This window comes from Chrysemys picta, chromosome 3 (genome assembly GCF_011386835.1).
Source record: "Chrysemys picta bellii isolate R12L10 chromosome 3, ASM1138683v2, whole genome shotgun sequence".
Classification (NCBI taxonomy): Eukaryota; Metazoa; Chordata; order Testudines; family Emydidae; genus Chrysemys; species Chrysemys picta.
This window is the reverse complement of record NC_088793.1, coordinates 89,765,101-89,789,742: the sequence shown is the minus strand read 5'-3', so window position 1 is coordinate 89,789,742 and position 24,642 is coordinate 89,765,101. Positions and strand designations below refer to the sequence as shown.

The window sequence follows — 24,642 nt, the reverse complement described above, 5'->3', positions numbered from 1 at the left end:
TGAGCGGCATTAGCTATGTCGTCAGGAAAGCCTCTCCTGCAGACATAATGCTGTCCACACCAGCACTTTTGCCGGTGAAACTTATGTCAGTCGGAGGGAGGTATTTTTTCACACCCCTGGCTGACAAAAGTGGTCGTGTAGACAAAACCTAAGTGAATCAGGAATGCAAGTCCCATTTTCAAAAGTGACCTAGGCTCTTAGGATCCCAGGTGCTTTTGAAAATCTTACCATTTATGTGCAAGTTTTAGACCTCGATCCGGTCAACACTTTTGCAGGTGAGTAACTCTGCACATGTAAGGAGTTCTGTTGAAGTTAAGTATGTCTATAAGTGCTTATGGCATCAAATCAAGGCCTTATTGTGGGAGTGAGGGCCAGAGTAACAGTGATAAAAACCCAGGGTTTATGTAGCCTAACTACCTGAACAATCTGCAGGTCTGTAAGTCTTATTTAAAAAAACAACTCAAAAATGGAAAATTGTCACTGAGATCAAGAAATTTGAAATTAACTCTCATTTCAGTCACCAGTTTGATCAGCATTGCCAAAAAGAACAGCTTGCAATCAGTAGTGTTCAAAGATACTGAAAAGCATGTTCTTCAATGTAGTTTCCTCCACCCGCTTGCTGCATTGAACCTAATTTATGATTATAAACTCTTTTTGGATACTAACTGTCTCATATCATATGTCTGTACAATCCCCAGCATAATGGGGCTGCAAACTTCACAGGGGGCTCTGGGCACTGTTACATTAATTAAATAATAATGCAATCCTCCTCAGAGTCAGAGATCAGTAAACTTGGGTCACTGAGTTCAATTTATAGGACTATCAAAAGTATTTCCTAAAGTCGCATGGTTATTTGGCACAACTGAAGGTAAACAGACTTAGTAGAAATACTGTTATAAATATATAACTGGGTGGTGCCTGGTTAAAAATAATCTTATGCTAAAAAGGAATGTTATAGTCAAAAGTTACCTTACATGACCAAATAACAGACAACTAGCCAAGTACCTACTGCCAAAATAATCACATACCACCCTTCCATGTGAGCTTGAATGCAGGACATTTATTCTGCCACCATTACAACCAGGAGCGGTGCCAGGGTTTTTGGCGCCCTAGGCGGGGGTCCTTCCGCGCTCCCAGTCTTCAGGGCACTTTGGTGGCGAGTCCCGGAGCGAGTGAAGGACCCGCCGCAGAATTGCCGCTGAGGACCCAGAGTGCGGAAGGACCCCCCCACCGCCGAATTGCCGCCAACGGCGGCAAAATGCCGCCCCCCCCCAAGTCCTGGTGCCCTAGGCAACTGCCTAGGTCGCCTAAATGGAAGCGCCGGCCCTGATTACAACAGTAAAAGTAGGGCTGTCAAGAGATTAAAATAATTAATCGTGATAAATTGCGCTGTTAAACAATAATAGAATACCATTTATTTAAATATTTTGGATGTTTTCTATATTTTTAAATATATTGATTTTAATTACAACACAGAATATAAAATGTACAGTGCTCACTTTATATTTATTTTTGAATACAAATATCTGCACTGTAAAAAAGCAAAAGAAATAGTATTTTTCAATTCTCCCATTACAAGTACTGTAGTGCAATCTCTTTATCATGAAAGTTGAACTTACAAATGTAGAATGTTGTACAAAAAACCTGCATTCATAAATAAAACAATGTAACACTTTAGAGCCTACAAGTCCACTCAATCCTACTTCTTGTTCAGCCAGTCACTCAGACAAACAAGTTTGTTTACATTTGCAGGAAATAACGCTACCAGTTTCTTCTTTACAATGTCACCTGAAAGTGAGAACAGGTGTTCACCTGGCACTGTCGTAGCTGGTGTCACATGATATTTACGTGTCAGATGTGATACAGATTCATATGTCCCTTCATGCTTCACCCACCATTCCAGAGGACATGCATCCATGTTGATGATGGGTTCTGCTCGATAACAATCCAAAGCAGTGCGCACCGCTGCATGTTCATTTTCGCCATCTGAGTTAGATGCCACCAGCAGAAGATTGATTTTCTTTTTTGGTGGTTCGGGTTGAGTAGTTTCCGCATTGGAGTGTTGCTCTTTTAAGACATCTGAAAGCATGCTCCACACCTTGTCCCACTCAGATTTTGGAAGGTACCTCAGATTGTTAAACCTTGTATCTATCCTTAGAAATCTCACATTGGTACCTTCTTTGCGTTTTGTCAAATCTGCAGTGAAAGTGTTCTTAAAATGAACAACATGTGCTGGGTCATCATCCGAGAATGCTAGAACATGAAATATATGGCAGAATGTGGGTAATACAGAGCAGGAGTCATACAATTCTCCACCAAGAAGTCACAAATTTAATTAACGCATTATTTTTTTATTTTTTTATTTATTTTATTTTTTTAACAAGTGTCATCAGCATGAAGGGGCATACGAATGTTTACCATATCTGGCCCATAAATACAAATGTGCCATGCGCATGCCTGTTCTCACTTTCAGGTGACATGGTAAATAAGAAGCGGGCAGCATTGTCTCCTGTAAATGTAAACAAACTTGTTTGTCTTTAGCGGTCGGCTGAACAAGAAGTAGGACTGATGGGACTTGTAGGGTCTAAAGTTTGACACTGTTTTGTTTTTGAGTGCAGTTATGTAACAAACAAAAAAACTACATTTGTAAGTTGCACTTTCATGCTAAAGAGATTGCAGAACAGTACTTGTATGTGATGAATTGAAAAATACTGTTTCTTTTATCATTTTTACAAATATTCTTTTGCAAAAATTTGTAATAAAAATAATATAAAGTGAGCACTGTACACTTTGTAGTCTGTGTTGTAATTGAAGTCAATATATTTGAAAATGTAGAAAAACATCCAAAAATATTTAATATATTTTAATTTGGAAGCTATTGTTTAACAGTGCAATTAAAAGTGCGATTAAAACTGCGATTAATTTTTTTAAGTTAATCGTGTGAGTAAACTGCAATTAATCGACAGCTCTAATTCAAAGTATAAGTGACATGAATCTAAAAAATGACAACTACCAAGCTATATGGCAATAAAGTCTCAATTTTTTTTTTTTTTTTAAACAGACTCTCTGTGGTATTCCAGGGTGAGTTCTGCTTTAAAAACGGATGAGACAATATTGCCCTGCAAGATTAACTTAACTAAGTATCCATTAAATACAAGTCTGCAAAAGATGACAGCTGAAAAAATCCTATTTATTTTACAATTAGTTAGATAAATAAATTCTTCCCCTCGACTGATTTATCAGTGAGTGACTGAGGAATCTAGAAGTTTGTTTTCGTGTTGTAAAAAGACTTTCTAATATCTTTAACCAAGGAAAGGGCTTCAACACTTTGTGACAAAAAGAGCCCTTGGCTGAAAATATTTATATTTTGTTAATTTAAAAATATTGAATACATTGACAGTCTAGCATAGGGGTAGTCAATAGGCCCCCACTTGCTCTGGCCCAGGGCCCCACAAAATGGTAATCCACCTCTGGTCGTGCTAATCCTGCAAGTGATGATGCAGTAGGTCAAACACACAGATACATCATGCCCTTGTGGAACTCTGTAACTTGCAGGATCAGGGCCAAAGCCACACCATTTTTCTAGCTATGACTCTGAGCCAGGGCTGGCTCCAGGCACCAGCCCAGCAAGCAGGTGCTTGGGGCGGCCAACGGAGGGAGTGGCACGTCCGGGTCTTCGGGGGTTAATTCGGCGGCGGGTCCCTCACTTCCTCTCGGAGCGAAGGACCAGCCGCCGAAGACTGAAGCGGCGGCGGCAAAGCTGATCGCGATCACGGCTTTTTTTTTTTTTTTTCCAGCTGCTTGGGGCGGCAAAAACCCTGGAGCCAGCCCTGCTCTGAGCCTCCAAAGACGTACACATGGGCTTAGGTTTATGGATTGTGAGGGGATTCCACAAAGGTCATTTCTTTAAATAAACATGTGTGTTTAATTATGAATAATGTCATTCATTCAGGAAACAAACATCATGTAACTATAACAAAGTGTATATGCCCAGTTAAAAAAAAAACTGCAATTCTCTGATAATTACTTCTTGTTATCCAGGGAAATTCTAATTTTATTCTTACTTAGAACAGGGAATATTATATTGCAGTAAAATTATTTACTTTTCAAACTTTTCAATTGCTATTTTAAAGATGTCTTTGTTAATGAAAAAGATACCTGTATTTGAATGCAAATTTTCAAATACACATTAAGTGTATTTAAGTGGCCAATCCCCATGATCAGGTGTTCAAATAAACACAGGTGTGTTTATTTAATGTGCTGTTACTGAATATAGACATACACAAGTGTGTGCATATATATATATGGAACCCCACACTTCACATATATGCTTACAGCTAAATCCTGGCATGATAGTGCACCCAGAGAAAGCCCACAGCAGTAGGGGGAACATGAGGAAGAAGAAAACCACAAGCCCACTTCAGCTTCCCACCACCACAAAAAACTAAACCAAACCCTAAGCCAAACAACCCCATGAAGCAGCATTCCAGGGTGGAGTCTGGCATAAATCTAAAGTCAACAGATGTGTGTGTGTGTATGTCTCCTGACCCAACAATTGTCCTTATTCACACACAGATTATTCATCCTTCTGGCAGTAAAGAGGGGTAAGAGGAAACAAGACTGTCAGCTAAATATGGGTGTACATTACTTGTGTAGCAGGAGTGTACCTATTTGAGGGGGCATTATGCATTGGTCTAGAAATTAGCAGGGAATGTAAGAAGTTTTATGTGTACAGGACTATAGTCAGATGTTCCTAACTTTATTTCTTAACCCAATATTGTCAGATTGGCAACATTTTCCATGGAGGGCTTCCTACTTATTACAGCTGACATTTTAAAACAAAACTATTTTTGGAATTACCTGAAGAAAAAAAGGTTTTTAGTTTTTGCTCAGTTTTAACATCTGAAAAATAAATTCCTTATGCTTGTGCTTTGGGTGTGTAACTCAATGCTGAGTAATGGCTGAGTGGATTCTCACTGAAATTTACAATGACACTAACTTCTAAACTAAACAGCATAAGAAACTTAATGGTCAACTTCAGTCCAAAATTTAATTTTTCTGAAAATTATAAGCAACTGAAAATAGGGGGCTCTCACCAAGGAAGTGACAACTCAACTATGTAAGCCTCCTCTAAAAATCACCAACCTGGTTATACACACAATCTTAATAAAGAATATAAGAATAATTCTGAAGGACATATTCCAGAGTAGAGTTTCCTTATGAACATGGAACAGAAAATTATTTGAGGGTGGCTGTGAAGAAGAATGGAGAAAGACCACCACATAATACCACATCAGATGACTTACTACATCAATCAAGACCTTTATTCACAACAACAGTATATGTTCAGAAGAGTACCGGCACACTTGCAAACCCGATACCAGACTTGACAGTCCATCCGTTTTTTTCCAGCATGATAAGTTATGTTTCAGGATATTTGTCATAAAGTCCTATTTTTTTCCAGGACTGATTTAAACAGAAGCTGAGTTTCAGTAGAATGTATGCCATGCAGCTGTGCTGCAGCCTGTTCACAGCCACTTCATCCAATCTTTGGGATGGTGGTTGCAGCCCTTCTGTGCCTACCAGGCATGAGATCCCTCCTCACTGAATCTGTTTGTTATTAGTATTACTAGTACATCATAGGCATAGATCTAGTAGTTACTGTCCAGGCTGACACAGAACACTCCTCTATGCCAACATGGAGAAGGTGCTAATGGGGAAGATGACACAGCGGGCATGCCCAGCTCTCTCTCCACAAAAGGGATGAAGTTAATCAAATTAGGAATGTTTGGCTCCAGTTAACAATAGTGCAGTTACTTTTATTTGCATTTGTTTTTCAATACCGTCCACATTCCATAAAAACATAAGCAGTATCTGGCATACTCATGAATCAGGCCGTAAATCCATGACTCTACTGCCTACTTACATTTGCATTAACATGCAGATCAATCAACATTGTAATATAATGCAAAAACCTGATCATTTATAAATGTATAGATCTTTTAGAAATTTTCATGTTTAACTTTTATCAAGAATGCTTTTAAAAAGTAATATGCATGCTACATTTAGCCTTGGAGGTTCACACTAAATTCAGAAGGTCATTTTCTTTATGTCCATATTATTTCTGCTTTTATGTCATGTTTTAGAATCAGGGACATGAATGATTCAGGAACTAAAATTTTCTACATGATATCTGGAATTGATTAATGATGACAATGGGGCTGAAATATTGTGAGACCATCTGTCACTGTTTACCAAGTAGACGAGTCATAACAGGCAGAAATAGTCAATATAGCAAAAATTATTCCAATGGGCTTAATATGGCCAGTGCTAACCTATACTTTGAACAAACAGAGAGATTTGCTAAGTGTGGACTAAACTGTAATGAAATTTGACCCAATACAATAAATTAATGGTGGTTTAAACATAATGAGACAAAGCCATTATAGAGGAACTTTGTGGAAATGCACTATAAACAACATTGTATTGAACCAGAACCTGAAACAAAAGTCATTTACTGCATATAGAAAAATTCTGAAAAAATAAATGCAAGCTTGTATTACATTTGTCTGATTTTTCAATATGCAATAAAATCAATTATTTCAATAAATTAGTAAGACTGAATGTAACAGAAATAGTGGTATTACATTGTATAACTCACGTTTCTTTATGAATGAATATTTCATTGCATATAAACAGTCCCTATATATGGACTATTTATTTGATGTGTTATATATCTAAGACAACATAACAGAAACAAACATGTAAATACTTTCTCACTAATTTACTTCTTCAATTTCATTTTTATGCACAAGCACAATAAGTGGTTCAGATGGCTCCAGAACTGTACAAATCCCTAATTAACACAAAAGGATCATATTGTAAGCCCCTTACATCACACACTGGTGAGCAGTTACTCACTCAAGTAGTCTCCATTGACTTCAATGGAGCTAACTCCTGAAAGTAGCTGCTCCAAGATAGTAAGAAGTTCACAATCTATGAAAATACATTTCCTTACAAATGTATGCAGAAATCCATTTTAGAAAAGTAACACATATCTACCCCACTTACAAGATTAAGCTTTTTCCAATGATACCTCTCTCAATCCTGAAAACAAAAGGGATATAAAATAATTTAAGAAAATGTTCATCACGACGAGTATAGTTTCACCAAAGACACATGAAATACAATATAGTAGGAAAAACTCCAACCTGCTCCTTCATGCCTGCCCAACATCCCTCCCCCGATTAATACTTATGACTTTTAGGGAGGAGCTTAAACACAGTGCAAAGTGACTTAACAAGGGAACCAAACAGTATAAATACCTCAGAAGGATACTTGAAATAACAGCTTCTGTTCTGCGCACCTGTGGCGGAAGAGCACCTCAGTAGGCTACTGAAAGGCTACTACATATTTGGAACTCTACACTATTCTGGTATGCTATAATTTCCTTCCATTTCATTTGGCTTCCAATTTAAATTAACCATAGGTCTGACAGAATTCAATTTTAATTATTTTTTCCTAAATTTTGATAGATAAATATTATCTGTTCATTTTTTCCTATTTTTATTTATTTAAAATTTTCAGTTGGACAAAATTAGGGGTTTTAAGCAATTTTTTTCAATTGTCATTGATTTAAATGTTCACAGTTGCAGGAAATTAGGGGGGGTGTAAGACAATAGTAGAGTCAGACAATAATTTAATGACAGATGTTGAGATTCAAAAAATTAAAGCTTTATAACCATTAAAATAAAAACTGTCAATATCACGTCTAAATATACAAGGTTAATATCCTTAAATCAAACTTTGATAAGTTTTCAAGCAGCATTTTTCTTATCTTGCCTATCTGCAAATTTCGATTATCATCAATGGAAATATGTTTTCATCAGTTTGTGTATGTATGGCGAAATCAACATTTATCAATAAAAATCGAATCCTTCCTTATACAGGACAGAAGTTTACTGGGGCTCTTTAAGAGCAAGTGCCAGTATCCCTGCTGCCACAAGGGAAATTACTTCCAAAGGCTAAGGGTGAAATCTTGGCCCCAATAAAGTCAATGGGGGTTTCCACTATTAATGTCAATGGGGTCAGGATTTTACCCTTTATAGATACAGTATTAATTAGAAGGAGGCGATGCTGCCATGTTGCAATGCATATGAGAGAGACTTTTCCCTGATTCTAGAGGATTCAAGCTATGCTCCCAAACCTAGTTTTGGAAGCCTCAAGGGGCTGGCATGCCCATAACATTATAGAACCTAATCAGCAAACTGACACTTTTTTTCTGAAAAGAATTTAAATTGTTAAATATAATCAGCATATTAAAATATGTAATACAAAATTTAAAAAACTGTTGATTGGAAGAGTATGGGACAGAATCTGATCTGGTAAGATTACAGATTTTATATATCTATACTTTTAAAAAGTATTTAAAACATTTAACCACTTTCTCTGACTAAAATAGGTATACTTTAAGAAATCCACTAGAAATACATAGTTTTAGGAGCAGTTTTGTATAAAGCAGTTCTGAACCTGTAATGTTAACTATTTTAAATACAACTTATTTGTTCATTGCTGCGAAACCTGAACTGATCAACTTATTTTTAAAAAGAGAACAATCATTTGCATAAGTATTTTTCCTCTTTAATGCAGAACAGATTGGGGAATATGCAGGTACAAATATCCTTTCTGCTGCTGCTTTCTCTGAACATTGTCCAAGGCGGTGATGGGTTTTTTTCTGAACGATACCAAAAACAAGCCAGCATGAAGGGGCCACATTTCTTACCATTTAACGTAAAAAGTCAAGGTAAGTGAAATATCTTTTTTAAAATATTATAAGCAGTTATACCCCTACGTGTGTTCATTATAGTACAGATAATCTCTCTTGTTGTTTTACTGGTGTGCACTGTCAGCAATAACTGTTTAGTTTTATAAATGGCTATATAGTATTGACCAAGATTATCACTGCAAACAGAAATGGGACAGGTTCTGACAGTAATGTCTAGAGAGAGAGAAGATGCTACTCTCTTGGCCGAAAGGAAGAAGGAAACTCCCATTTTATAGTACAACTAAATAAGAAAAGGTAGAGAGCAGGCGAGCAGCAGTGATTTTGAATTTTGCCGTTATCATTTAGAATACTCTTGAAGCATATATTTTCATATATAAAAACCTTGCTCAGTGCTCATCAGTGCTCTTGACCTGGGAATGGCTTTCAAAAGAAGCAATCAAACTGGACACATCAATAAAAAATAACTGGGGGTTACATTAATAAATCAGCTGGCTGCAATATTCAGACAAAAATGTAGGTGTCCAATTCTACTGTTACATTAGTTTCCTTACTTAAAATTCAACGATTGTAAAAGCTAGTAATGCTGAATATTAATCCAGTATACATGGACCAAATTTAGATCTCTGTTCCACATTTGTAAACTGAGAGTAACTTCACTGAACTAATCTGAGTTACAGTGATGGAAGTGAGATAAGAAAATAAACCTATAACATAACTGCTAGAGAATAATACACATCTTTATTAAAACAGACTAATTTAAACACCTGAAATATAAATTGGTTTTACAAAGATGCTTCTGAAACATGCTTAATTATAGCTGCTCTATAAAAATATTTCTTTTGAACAGGTCATATATTTCTCAACTCATTTCACACACACTTTGAGGGGATTATTATAAGTATGTATTTTCCTCTCTTCCTCTCTCCTGTGTATGAAGTGTGCGATTATAGATAATATATATTAAAACCACTATAGAAAAGGTATATGAAAGCCCTCTTTTTTTAAAGTGTCTGTTAAATTGAAACAAGCATTCAGTACTAACAATCAAAACTACGTTCTTGAGTCATCTCTAGCATGCAGAAACTAATCTATTAATGCTCTCCAAATTGTTGACAAATTTCACATCAGATAACTAGGTATAGAGTATAACTGGTTTCTATAAAGCATGATTTCTGAACAAATGAAATTATGAGTACACTGCACTGAACACCATTAATACATCTGGGTGTGCTACTGTTACTACAGTGTGTGTTTTATATAAAACAGCAAGTTCAGTCAATGCAGCTGGGAGCCATGCACAAAGATCCAGTACTTTTTAAATCATGTTTTGTGTCCTAGCTGCATATGCGACATACAAATAGTTTTGAAGAATAAGACTAAAATGAGCATGATATTTAAAAACCACAATGGATCATCAGAATCCAATGAATCAAGTTTTATAATTGATTCTGCATATTACCCACTAGTATTTTCTCCTCAGTGGAGATTTTTGCTAAAAATTAACTGATAAAATAAAAGAGTAGCTTTCTTGTATCAACATGATCATTTAGGACCCAGTCCTGATCAGTACCCTCAAGTCAAATCCTACTATCCTCAATGTGCATTGAAAGTATTGAACACTTCCTGTCAAAGCATTTAGTACCTGGCTGGATTTTCAATTCTGCTGCCAGAAAATGCCCAAAAAGACAGAAGTGACCATTCTTTTCTTTCCTACTGTACCAAAGGGTGCATTCAGAGTAGTTTTTAATCTTTGTTATAGCTCACCTACATGTAGCTGTATACTTGTGCAGGAACATGGCAGTTGCAAATAAGTGTCGTTTGAGATCAGGAAAGCAATCTTGATCATAAATCCTTCCTGCTATCAGTAAAAAGTTGTCTTAAAGTCTGTGTCTTCGGCATGAGTATTGATTGGTGTCCTGTCTGCTACTGTACCCTCAGTCTGAGCATTGACTTGTTTTTGTTTTGTTTTTTCCAAGTGGCTTAGACATTTTATTTTTAAAAACTCATTTTTAAAATAATTTAAATGCAAAACACACCGAGTTGTTTGCCCTGTGACCAAAAAAAATGTTGCTCATGACTTTTAAATTTCTGTAATGAATAGACATACAGCTGGTGATTTTACTTTCACTAACAGACACACCCACTGTGCTATGTTTACAGTCCAGATTTTCACTGACTTGTCATTGGGTTTTCTCTAGAATTTACTTACCAAATAATAATGCCCCTCAAGAAAATGAATAGTCTATCATTCAATTTGCTGTTTGTTTCATGAACAAAGTCTTCCTAGTTACCCTTGTTGGGAAGGACTTACTTCACAGAACCCGAGATACACTTCTGTTTTAACTTATCCCAGTAGCTGTTCAGCAGCAGAAACTCTCAATTCTGTGATCTTTAGTCTCTCTCTGTAAAAGCAAGACAGATAAAAGACAGGACAAGACCACCTTCTTCACTTCCTCAAGCGGAGGCACTCATTCTAACAGATCTGTCATGATGGTCAAAGAGAGCTGCCTCTGTAACCCATGGGGTGAGGACTCCATGGGATTTGGTTAGAGAATGGAGTGCTAGGGTAGGGAGAGTCCCAGGGCAGAAAAGAATGGAACAAGGAATCGGCTACTGTCCATGGCGACTTCCCTTACTCATTTTTTGGTATGAAAATACTACAGATTTTTGTATGAAAATACTGCTTGAAATAGGATTTTAGGCAGCCCTTTGGAATGTATTTCCCCATCTTCCCTACTTGCAAACTTGAATTATTCCTGTCCACTTTTCTCATTACTATGCAGAGAGTCAACCTCAGGATTTTGAGCAGAGTCAGAGATGTGTTTTTTTCTGAAACAACCCAATTTTTACCTATTAATTTACATAAAAAATGACTGGAGAAGGTAGGGAGTGGAAAAGGAGGAGGCAAATATTTAGGTCCCTCCCAACTTCTAGGAGACAGAAGTAGAACCTAGATAATTCTTCCTTCCCCACCTATCACTCTGTTAATCTTAATTTATATTTCCCAGTCTTTTTTTTTTTTTTTAATCCACAGCTCTGGCTCTCCTTCACTGGAAATGTCAGTAAAATCTGTTAACAAGGGGCATGTGTAAACCACGATCTGCTCATTGGTGACAAATAACTATTTTTCTCCATAATTTTATTTTAGTAGTTGATTCTAATAATGATGGGTGGGATTCTGAAAAAGAACTCAGTGTCAGCATAACTCTGGTCCCACTGAAGTCAATGGAAGTTTTACCATCCACTTCAATAGGAGCAGAGTTGGGCAATGTTAGAAATTCTTTTCCATATCCCACTAATAACTTCCCAGGCAGAGAACATAATTTTCTCCTTTTTTGAGTGTGTTTAGCATTATCATTTGCTAAATATATTATGATACTATTTGCAGAACTTTGGTTCACACCTTTGAAGTCTGCAAAATTCCTGGTTGAGGACAACCACACAACTAATTCTAAAAAAAAAAAAAAAAAAATCTCAATCTTGCTGGTTGTGCTTTCTCCTCGCACTGAACTTGATATGTAAACAAGGTCTGGCTAGAGTCAGAGTACATAGACCACGTTGTGTGTCAGAAAATACATGACCAGATTTTTTTTTTTTTTTTTTTTTTAAAGTGGCCAACCAACACTTCAGTTATCCTGGTTAAAGCTATTGCTGCCCATAATCTTTTCACCTGCCCTGTTCTACCATGGTTTAATACACCTTCCCTTTACAAAACAGAAGGACTGAGATTTTAAACAGGCATATTAACTTTGATTTAAGAAGATTTAAGATTTAAGAAGAGGTCCTGGCTTGGCAATGTTACAGTTTCCAAACTCCAAATGCAAAGAGATGGGTAAAACATAACACCCTAACAAGGGTAAATGAATGAAGTAACTGCACACACTGCTTCCTTCTAGGTTCTTAGTGGGGTAGGATTTTCTCTACCCTTCTAAACCTCTGTGTAAAGAAAGTATCAACCTTCTCGGGTCCACAAATATGCCTCCTTTAACTATTGCATTGCCATTTGCCGCTACATTCTGTGAGGGGTTAACAGGGCTTAAATTCTCACAGAGTATTTCCCAGAGCCCCAGGGCTTCAGCCCTGCAGGACAAGTCAGAGCTTCCACGGGTTTGGAAATATTCACCAGAGCTATGCTCCAGATGGCGCTGGTTAAATTTAAGCCCTGGGTGGTAGCATTCCATTGGCAAGTCTATACAAGAGCAAAAATGTTGCCATGCAGCTAGTGCGTTGAGCATCACTGGAAATGTATTTTGGTCACTGTTCAAAAAGTCAACAATTGCCAACAGATGCCATATAGTTATCCCAGTTTTCCCCCTATACTATACTTGGAGTAGGAGAAGTGAGATACTTGAATGATATCTGCTAACAAAATGCAGATTTATTTAAACACTTTGTGCTTAAGGCAACAAATCCCTTGCCTTTCCCTAGAGGATGCACTTAACCAATTTTTAGATACATGTGTCTATCATTCCTAAGGATTTGTACAGAACTTACTGACCTGAATTTGTTACTGGGAATGGCAATGCTCCCAAGTAAACTATCGCCTAACATGGCCCTCTAGGGGAGTGGGTGGTGGAAAAATCATATGTTCTGATTCACATCAGTAAACCAAGTAACATTCCACTAAGGGGTGTGGAGAGCCAGCTCTGAGTGTTAAATGAAGACAAGGGTCTATTTCATCTAACTTAGACAAATAAAGGAGAATCAGAACAGAACCAAAGTGATTTCATGGTATGAATGTATAGCACGGTGAACTGAGTATTGACCCTTTATGGGAATTAAATTCACTTGGCTCAGTTCTTAATATATAGTATACATTTCAGCTGGTGGGCCTGCACTGAGCTTCCTTGAAGTACACAGTCATTTGGAGAGCAGACTTGGCCAGAGTCACATAGTCCACGCTGCCAAACTGCCCTCTTTATATACCTTATTTACTCTTTTTGGATTCTACTACATTTAAAGGTAGAATTCATGTAGTTAGAGGGGAGGTTTACTTCTTTTTTCCACCTGTGGTTGCTCAACAATAATTTGAACACCATATATATCACTTTAAGAAAGTTTCAATTATTTGTAGTAAGGCTTTGTTCGAAATTATTTTAATTGCAATAGTAATATTTTAAACTGTGTATGTTGCTGTGCCTCAGGTATTCTCCTTTGGCACTCTAGGTAACTGCATAAAACTCCCATACTAACAATAGTTAACATTTTATTCTTTGGCCTCAGTTTTTCCCTCATCTGGTTATGAATAATTTGCATACTTCTAAAGGGTCCTGATCAGTGTGGATTAGCCACTTGGCCAACAAGGCCCATGCCAGGGGCCCCAGCCAATTGGGATGGCCCCAGAACCTCAACAGTAGTGCTGGGCGGGCGAAGCAAGTGCCCGTGCCCCGAACCCGCTCCCTGGCAGGAGTGCCAGGCGGGCAGGGGAAGCCCCTGCGCCCTGACCAAGTTCCCCGGCTGGAGTGCTGGGCAGGGAGGCCAGCGGGGGGTGGGGGGAGCAAGCCCCTGCGCCCCGACCCCATTTCCCCAGCAGGAGCACAAGGGGAGCGGGGAGCACTGCAGGCAGAACGGGTGGGGAGGGGCCCCCACTTACTCTGACCCAGGGCCCCACAAACCTCTAATCCGCCTCTTGTCCTGATGCAACCTCCGTGCAAATTATGTGCCAAATTCTGTGCACCAGAAGGCCACTGTTAGAAGATGCAGTTTATACACTGAACACATGAAAGGAAGACAGCAGGGTATATGAGTTTGAAAGTATGGGTGGAAAGGAGAAAAGAACAGCAGCCTGGGCATCCCTTGCAGTTACATTCCCTACAGAGAGGTGAGACACAGAAGTAAAACTGAAAGAATCTGAAGTTCCAAATTAAGCTTCTGATGCCCAACCTCACTCTGCTTACTCTGTTTTATAGAATTTAAGATGCACTCTAGCTGACAGTTGGTTATACTTTAGAACAAAGAAATCTGAAATGGCTACAATTATGGACTCTCTAAACAAAAGTAATATAAATATTAACTTAGAGAAGCAAGGAGTATTAGATCCTCAAATTTCTATGGTTACTTAAAAAAATACCTTTTCATAGGTTTTAATTAATTTACTACTTATGAAGGGTGACAGATTGACAGCCTTATTCACAGAACACATAGAGCATGGGGAGCAGCAGGGTATACGTCCCCCTTTCTGTCCCGCCAATGTGCCCTAAACATTCATCTTGAAGGATCACTTTTCAGGTGAAAAGATAATTCACTCTCCATATCCCCTCTGCTATTGCTTAACAAGGTAAGTGTGTTTTCAATGTGGACACATCCACTAGAAGCTAGGCCGTAACCACAAATAGCTCATAGAGGACACTGAACAGGCAGCCATTAGTGAAGAATCTGGCCTGAGTTGATACAGATGACCTATAACTGAAAGGTGCTGTATCATTCTTTTAATCTCGCAAGCCAGTCATATATTTTAAGATTTTTTTTTAAAAAAGAGAGAGAAAAGAAGATAGAACTAACCAATTAAGACTGTGATACGAGCAGGTTTGGAAAATATCTTATTGCTCACTAGCATAAGAAATACTTTTGGGATAATTAAAATTTTTTTGCCAGGTGGACTACCACAATTTTTCAGAGCAGTCTAAAAGACTAAACTTTACATTACATTTGTCTTACATCCTCTTTCCTAATGCAGCATTTAATTACTGTAACAGAACTCATGGGTGGCATACAAATTCATGTTAACTAAATCAGTATGCTGCATCCACTGGTCCCATCTGTGTTTAACCCGTGATTAAAAGAAACTGTAACGTTTAAAAAATAACCACATATCTAACTTACATTGAAGGTTATTTCTTATTCTTGTAGGGTTTAAGTCTTCCTGATTTTTCCATACCATGTAGTTCTTCTTAGAACTGCTTCTTCAGTTATCACTTAATTATGTTCCAAAACACAGGCTACCACTGTACCCTACTGGATACCATAGTTCAGTAGCAAGCAATCCCGAGAGCAGCAGCAGCATGCTAGAACTGCACTGGGCAGTTAAAATGTACACTCCACTTTGCTGTCACAGTGACAGGTTCCAAGTACCTCATCCCAGTGGAGACCAACACTTGTGTCAGTTTATAATATTTTTGCTGCATGCAGTAATGAGATTGCTTTCTATTTGTAGGATTTAAAACATTAGCCTTATTTTAATTAAGTTAATGGATGATGAGGTGGTAACATGGGCAAACTAACATGATCTTTTCAGGACCACACTGTAATTATGTAGAAGCAGAAACTGTACTTTTACATTTGGCAGCTAAAAACTATTTTCCTGGCAACACATGAAGGTAAAGCCCAGTGAATATCAAAAACACAGTACACGGACCAGATTTTTCTTCTCCCTACATGACTCTTACAAATAAGTACAGCCATATATTTTTAGAGAAGAAAAACTTAACTATTTATCTGTACTTTCCCGTTAAGAGTATTATGCAGAGGTCTAAAGGTTCAAAATAATTAATAAGTGGATGGGAAGGAAGCCTTACTCAAACTCAAATTGGGAAATGAAAAAAAAAATCTACCACTAATTAGAATTCACATTTAATACGTCAACCATCCATCCAAGTTACACTAGAGGTATTAGTTGGTGTTGGTCCCGCTTTGAGCAGGGGACTGGACATGATGACCTCCTGAGATCTCTTCCAACCCTAATATTCTATGATTCTATACAACATCCAGTGATGCAAGCGATCCATATTACAACATGACCTCAAAGGACTAGTTATTCTAGCCTACTTGGAGAAGGATAGAATAGAACGGCAACAGTTTGTCAAGATATGAAATAATCTGTGTAAAAAGAGTCAACAAAAATTAAATTTCTGGCTTTAGCCACAAGAGAAAGGGTAAAAGAAAATAGGCAAATGCCTGTTGTGTACTCTTGAAATGACATCATTAGGAATAGTAAAGAGAGTCTGAGAAAGCTGCTAAGCAACTCCAGAAAGTTGCTGATAACCTTTTCTTACCCTTTTCTCAGTCCACAATCACAGCTATGCAGATGCATGTTACATGAATGAGAACTGGTTATAAAGTTGCTGATGTCACTCATGATTACATTATGGATGTACAGATGGGTAACATCAGCAAAGAAGCCCGAATTCAGCTGTAAAGTTATGTGTAAATGTTATAAGAGCTCTGCAGGCTATAGCTATGTGACTTTCATTTATTTCAATGGAAGTTGCTGCCAAAATTCTTGGGGGGAAAGTGTACCCCTTAACTGTAATATAACTAGGGTAACCATTTGGCTATTCATTCACTAACAATATCCTGTTATATATTGTTCTGCCAATAGGATTCATACTTTAGCATCTATATCTTTTAGATGCCCCAGTTGTGCACTGGAATGAAGGATTTTTTTTATTTTAAACTAAGCAGTGCTGAATGCCTTCACTTCGTATTATTAAATAAGAGAAAATATTTATACACAAACTAGCACAAAATATCTTCTAAACAGTATAGTGCTTTCCCCTCCTATTTCCTATTCCAGCTTGTTTCTTGGCACATAAAATTCTAAACTACATATTAACTTCTCTAGTCTTTCTAGTCTGACACCGGATACTCTTTATCCCGGACAAACTTATAATGTGTGCCACTTGTGCAGCAGTTTATTCTAGAAGGCTGCAATACTACAGCATCACACACATTCCTGGTAAAGTTTACACACAGACACACCTAAAAGGCTGAAATTTAAGCTGCATTTGATTTACAGCTATTGTGTAACCACCATTGTCGAATAGAAAATATTTTGATTCACAGTGGAACTCAGACTTCTTTCCATCGATCACTTCAAACATGCACCATCCAGCAGCATTTTCCAAATCAAATGTTAAAATTCTCATCCGCGGACAGGTCCTTCCTGATCTGCTCAGCAGACTTTATTATTCTACTTGCACACCTTCTTTAACTATTCATAACAACTGTTGCCATAAAGCAGTATTCTGTATCTACAGATCCATCAGCTGAAGAGTATGACATATTATGCAAACTGTGGGGTTTCACAGTTTCACTCTTAACATTTATATTATTTCTAGTGCTATAGGTATTCCACAAAAATCAGCATGCAAAGTCCCACAGGATTCCGCAATTTCCCAAACAGCACCTTGGCGAGTCAACACTTAAGTACACAACTCTTTATTTCTATATTTATATCTGACACATAGTGGAGTGGCTCCAACTGCTGCTTTATTCTTACACACCAAACCATTTTCTGTAGAAAAGCATAATACTAAGGAACTAAAATAAAGAAAAGTGATGCTACATTATGCATGACAGTACAGTGAAATTAACATTTGCAGTGTTGTTGTAGCTGTGTTGGTCTAGGATAGTAAAGAGACAAGGTGTTTGAAGGCCAGAAAAGGGGATTCAGGAAAGATTTATATCAGGATGTGGTCCCCATCAAGTACATGTTGTAACTGTTTAATGATACCCCATATAGGTTCCAGTGTGGGGTGGCAGGTGGCAACCAGGTGTGCGGTCTGAGGATTTTTCCTCCTTCAAAACAACTCCCCAACCTTGCCATGCTCATCATAGCAAGCAAGCTCCCCACAGACCAGGGCACACCAACTTAAGCCAGCACTACAGATAAAAAACCTGGACACATCTCCACTGCTACAATGATCAACACCCCGCCCCACACACCTTTCAAGATCCATGGGTCCTACGCAAGCCTATCACAACATGTGGTGTACTCCACCCAGTGCACTAAATTCCCCCATAACAACTACAGGTCTGTCGCATCTTATGCGCATTTAACATGCGCAATTTCAGCTTTACGTGGTCGGCAAAAACAAAAATAAAAGAGAAAAATAACAATTGTAATACTGTACCTGTAGTGCAGGCGATTCCGCCCGCCATTACACTCAATGACTGCGGAACGTAACCCCAGCATAAGATGCGACAGACCTGTATGTGGCAGAAATGAGACAATCACTATGCTCTCGGATGAACTTACACAGAAAAATGATAAAAAAGAAAAAAAACCTGTATCACATCAGTATGGGCAAAAACACTTCTCACAAAACAATCACTCCATATCTGACCTCTCAGCCCTCGTCCTCAAATGAAAATGGCTCAACACCTTCAAAAGACAAGCTCGGAGCTTAAATTCATAACTTTGCTAGTCAGTGCTAACCCCCTACTTGGTAAGGCAACTCCCATCTTTTCATCTGCTGTAATATATATATCTGCCTACTGAATTTTTCACTCCATGCATCTGATGAAGTGGGTTTTAGCCCACAAAAGCTTATGCCCAAATAAATTTGTTAGTCTCTAAGGTGCCACAAGGACTCCTCGTTTCAACCAATAATGTATCTTCCTACTCTCCTAAAGACTTTACAATCTACTTGCACAGCTCCATTCAAATCCTAGTGAAACTCCCCTCCCCCCGATACTTCTTTTTAAAAAGATTTCCAGAAGTATTGTTGCAGCAGCTATCACTGATAATAGTACTTTCTGTAACATATTTACTTCCTATTTCTCCAAGTTATGTGCTTAGCAGGTTTAGGTCCCTTCTTACACCTCTGTAAATCATTAAGGGGCTGATCCAGAGCCCACTGAAACCAACAGGGGGTCTGTCCATTGACTTCAATGTGCTTTAAATTGGACCTAACCCCATTATGCATTTCATCACCTGCGCGAGCTACTAATTCTTAAGGTCAGAAGATCACTATAAAGGATTTATTGATAGAAAACTTTTCATGACTCATCTCTCAGTGGTGAGAGAGGCGTTTTCAGTTGGCTCCTACACATGGCACAGGACACAGACAGTTAACTGCACATTTCTCAGCAAGGTACCACAGGAAAGAAAGTTATTTTACATGAAACAGACTAGTAACAATGTCTGTTTAGATAGGTCTCATTCAGAATGTTTTAGCAAGGCAGAAACCACACAAAAAAACACTTCTCTCAGCTAGAAATCAGGGCTCATGGTGCACACAAGTTTCATCTGTGGTGTCAAACACCCAGCCCACACACTGAATCCAGATTGTTCAATATATGTATAGAGCACACCTGACATATTCAGATTCTGCAGAATCTAAGCTTTCATTTTAAAAAATGAATGAATGAATGAATATATTCTTAGCCCATACAGTTGGGGCGATAAACTTCCAAATGTAAACCACTGTGGAAGTCTTCATGAATCTGCAAATAGATAGGCTGAAACAAAGAGTCAGTAGGGAACTCCCATGTGCCTTCCTCCCATTCATCTCATTGCAGTGTTAGCTGTCATGCCTAATGAGCGAGTGCTCAGGTGAGGGAAGGAATGATATATTAACTATTTCAGTGCTGATCACTATAGTAGACAATTGGTGGAAGAGGAAAATGGGAATGTTAGGTAAATATTTATCTAGACTCTATACTACTGTGCCTTAGGTATTTTATGCTTCTTTTATAAATGGGTCAACTGAAGCACAGAGTCTTTAAGTGACTTGCCCAAGTTCACACCAAATGATCGGTTCTGCAGGGGATAGAATCCAGGAGTCTTATCCCCAGTTCTCTGCTCTAACCACTAGAACTTGCAGTAATTTTAAGACAGTGATCTTTGTAGACATTATACTAATTAGTATTTTCATTTTTATTTTGTTTCATCTCTCTAAGCGTCAGCCAAAATGCTGACAAGCCATGAACCTGATACAACTGCACTAATGATTGTATTGTGTGTCTTAGGTTTACAGGGAAGGGGAGAACAAGGACCTCCTGGTCTACCAGGTCCTGCTGGCCCAAGAGGACAACCAGGCCCAGCAGGGCCACCAGGCTATGGAAATCCAGGTCCTCAAGGTCCACCAGGACCCCCAGGCCCACCCGGATTTTCTGCTGTTGGAAAGCCAGGCTTACCAGGTTTACCAGGAAAACCAGGGGAGAGAGGATTAAATGGTGAAAAAGGAGATATTGGACCTGCTGGTCTCCCAGGATCAAGAGGGCCACAGGGGCCTCCTGGAATTCCTGGTCCTGCTGGAATCTCTGTTGCTGGCAAGACAGGAGAACAAGGGCCACCAGGAGCACAAGGGCCCCGGGGTGTCCCCGGAGAAAAGGGTGAGGCAGGTATTCCTGGCATAAACGGACTAAAGGGAGAAAATGGATATGGAGTTCCAGGTCGCCCAGGAGACAGAGGGCTCCCAGGCCCCCAAGGCCCCCCAGGACCCCCTGGACTTGGTGGGATAGGGAAGCCTGGTGAAAATGGGTTTCCAGGTCAGCCAGGTGTGAAAGGTGATCGGGGTTTACCAGGTGCACCAGGACCAGCAGGCATCCCAGGTTCCCAAGGTCTTCCTGGGGAACCTGGAGCAGCAGGAATCGGAAAGCCTGGAGCAAATGGACCACCAGGATTACCAGGGATTCCTGGAGCTAAAGGACTGCCTGGACCCCCGGGCATGCCTGGATCCCCAGGTCTTCCAGGGTTTGGAAAGCCAGGTTTGCCAGGGATGAAAGGACATAGAGGACCTGAAGGCCTCCCCGGTGTTCCAGGAATCAAAGGAGATGAAGGCCCAGCTGGAGTTCCAGGAGAACCAGGGCCAGCTGGACCACCTGGAAATATGGGTCCTCAAGGACTTAGAGGAATACCAGGTGAAAACGGCCTACCTGGGCCTAAAGGTGAAGCAGGACCTGCAGGCCTTGCAGGATACCCAGGAGCTAAAGGTGACAGAGGCCTACCAGGATTAGAGGGAAAACCAGGATATCCAGGGGAGCAGGGTCTTGCTGGTCCTAAAGGACCGCCAGGTTTATCAGGCCCAAAAGGGGACAATGGTCATGCAGGGCCACCTGGCCTACCTGGTCCAATGGGTGCACCAGGACTTAAAGGAGCACCAGGATTTAATGGTGAGCCAGGCCCAAGAGGACCTTCTGGAATACCTGGTATAAGAGGTCCAATTGGGCCACCAGGCATTCCAGGTTTTCCAGGCACTAAAGGGGAGCCAGGGGCCCCAGGATTACCAGGTCCAGCTGGCATTGCTACAAAAGGTTTAAATGGACCCATGGGGCCACCTGGGCTCCCAGGCCCAAGAGGCAACAATGGAGAGCCTGGGTTACCAGGCCCTCCGGGTCCACCTGGTCCTCCTGGGCAAGCAATACTCCCACAGATGCCAGATGGTTATATAAAAGCAGGAGAGAGTCAAGGCCTCACCGGAATGCCTCTTATGAAAGCAGGAGTAAATCAAGGTCTAACTGGAATGCCAGTGTCAGCTTTCTCTGCCATTCTCTCCAAAGCCTACCCTGGGGCCACTGTGCCCATCAAATTTGATAAAATCTTATACAACAGACAGCAACATTATGACCCCAGAACAGGAATCTTCACATGTAGGATCCCAGGACTTTACTATTTTTCTTACCATGTACATGTAAAAGGAACAAATGTTTGGGTCGCACTTTACAAAAATGGCTCACCAATCATGTACACTTATGATGAGTACAAGAAAGGATACCTTGACCAAGCTTCTGGAAGTGCTGTCATTGATCTCATGGAAAACGATCAAGTCTGGTTGCAGTTGCCCAATGCAGAATCTAATGGCTTGTATTCTTCTGATTATGTTCACTCCTCTTTCTCAGGATTCTTGTTTGCTCATATGTGATAGTATTCCACCTTAGCTGTCCTAATATTGTCTCTTTCAGACAATTTTAATTGGACTATGATGTGACACCTATGACTGGTCAAACAAATTATTTGCAACAAAGGGGAAGTAAGGATGATAGGGTAGGAGAGTTAGTTTCAAAATTAAGCTTCAGAGTAACTTTGTGCATTTTTAGAAATCTGTCAGAGATTTATTTGCAAAAACTTTGTAGTAAGGGCAAGTCAGTTGTCCTGCTGAATACAATATTAAACATTATGGTAATAGATGATGTAGCTCTTCTTTGTTTTACATTTTCTTAATTAGTATTTCTAAGTTGATTTTATATTTTAAATGTACTCGTAAGCCTTCATAAAGTAATCATTCCAGATTACTACATATTTATCTCACTGAAACAACGACATTATTTTAAATTAATCAGTCACAAAATCAGTTTAGTGTGTTCATAACAATGTTCAAGAGATTGCTTTTAGAGAAAGGGAACACTAATTTACTTTGTTATAACAACAACAGACATGTTTATGAAGTTTCATCAACTTAAAAATATGTTTCCAAAAATTTTAGGCATAACAAAGGATTTTATATCTTACTAAGGTACTGATTTCACTGGAGGGATCTCTTAAAACTAGTTCATCAAATAGTCAGAAGTAAAGAAAGAGAAAATCATTTGTCCAGCTATCTGCAAGAAAAGGGGTGTTGTCCCTTTAAAGGCTCTCTTCAACAGGGGGGTGAAGGAGAAAGGTTACAGGGATGGACAGAAAGGACAAGACGACTTTGGAAGCAAGTTTTTTGTACTACAGTAATTAAATTTAAATGTCTATTTTGGATAAGGTGGTCTTTTTTTAAAAATAAATCCTTCAAAACTATGTCTGAAGAGGTTTCAGAGTAGCAGCCGTGTTAGTCTGTATCCGCAAGAAGAAGTGGGCTGTAGTCCACGAAAGCTTATGCTCTAATAAATTTGTTAGTCTCTAAGGTGCCACAAGTACTCCTGTTCTTTATGTCTGAAGAGCCAACCATTTAAGGCTAAAGATGAATACTCAGATTGTGAATCTAAAAATCTGTGCAATGATTTTTTAGAAATGTGATTTTATAATCTGCAGCAACACACTAATGCAATACTTTTAAAGCAAATTTTAAACTAAGGTGTTGTAGACTAACTAATGTTCTGAGTATATGTTACAACTGTTTTTGTCAGTAAATTCAGAAACTGGCATTATAGATCTACAACAAAACACAGACATTCATGCATATACTGATATACTCCAAATTTAAAATAGCTTTATCATCTGAAATATTAGAGGCAGTCTCTTACCCGCACTGTTTTTCATGCACAGTAAGTTTATTTCTTTAAAAAGCATATATCTTTATTAGGTTTGTTACTTCCCACTTAATGAAAATTGGAAATGTGCATTATTCAACGGCATATCTGATACATTCCTGGCAGAGCTAATTAAATCAGCCAACAGATGACACTGTCATATTTACTGTTCACACGTAGATTTAATGTTCCATTAATTTGTTGGATACAGCATTCATCTAATATATAGTACTCAGCACTGAAGTTACTGGTACATAGATGAGGAAATCAACTAAGTTAATATTTTTAATTGTTTTTGTGTGTGTGTTAAATATACAAAATAGCCATGTAACAGTGTAATCAGGATTTTGTTCATATAAGATTCTTCTGTCCATGCATGGCTCTCAAAGAAGAGTATGCATCAGAGAGGCTTGTCAAATAAACCTGAAAAACTAATTTTATTGTTTATTTTAAGCTGGAAGTTGCTTTTACACTGATGCTTTGTCAGTGTTACTCTTACTAAAAGCTAAAAATCCATGTTTTACCATTTTTTTTATTATGTTATTTCTTTATGAAACCAAAGTCAATGACTGTATTAATTTGAAACCAGCATTCTTTTCTAAACACTTCTATTTTGTTTTCCAAATTTGATAAAACTTTGGTATTAACAAAAAAGAAGTTAATCTTTAAATTGGTCTGTTATTAAGTCAACATGTATTATTTTAGAAATTGTAATAAATTATTATGCAACAGCTTTGCAAAATTCTAGTCATTCCTTTGCCTACAGTGAACAATGCTTCTGGAAGAGTCAAATAAGATTTATGCTACAATGGCCAAGTAGATTTAGTGAGTGTGTTAGTAAATTTTCATGATAGTTTTGCAAGGCTGAATAGCAACATAATAGGCACTAAACACAATACCCAAGTGCCACATAAATTCTCCTTCCTCTTGAGCCAAACTGAAAATTCTAGACACAT

The 24,642-nt window shown here is 38.6% G+C and overlaps 2 protein-coding genes across 7 annotated transcripts in view; one reads left to right on the top strand and one right to left on the bottom strand.

The window, feature by feature from the left end:
• Positions 1–24,419, top strand: part of COL10A1 (collagen type X alpha 1 chain) — a 76,568-nt gene extending 52,149 nt beyond the window's left edge. Inside the window, exons 1-3 of one of the 3 annotated variants that reach the window (XM_024109372.2) lie at positions 7,327–7,435; positions 8,650–8,803; positions 20,477–24,419. In XM_024109372.2, the coding sequence (XP_023965140.1) occupies positions 8,665–8,803; positions 20,477–22,371 (2,034 nt within the window). In that variant the 5' untranslated portion in view covers positions 7,327–7,435; positions 8,650–8,664 and the 3' untranslated portion in view covers positions 22,372–24,419. Of the gene's footprint in view, positions 1–7,326; positions 7,436–8,649; positions 8,804–20,476 lie in introns of those variants that run through there. The other 2 variants (XM_024109373.2, XM_005306364.4) reach the window with 2 other exon arrangements.
• Positions 1–24,642, bottom strand: part of NT5DC1 (5'-nucleotidase domain containing 1) — a 243,109-nt gene that overhangs the window by 190,332 nt on the left and 28,135 nt on the right. The gene's annotated exons all lie outside the window — the stretch shown is intronic.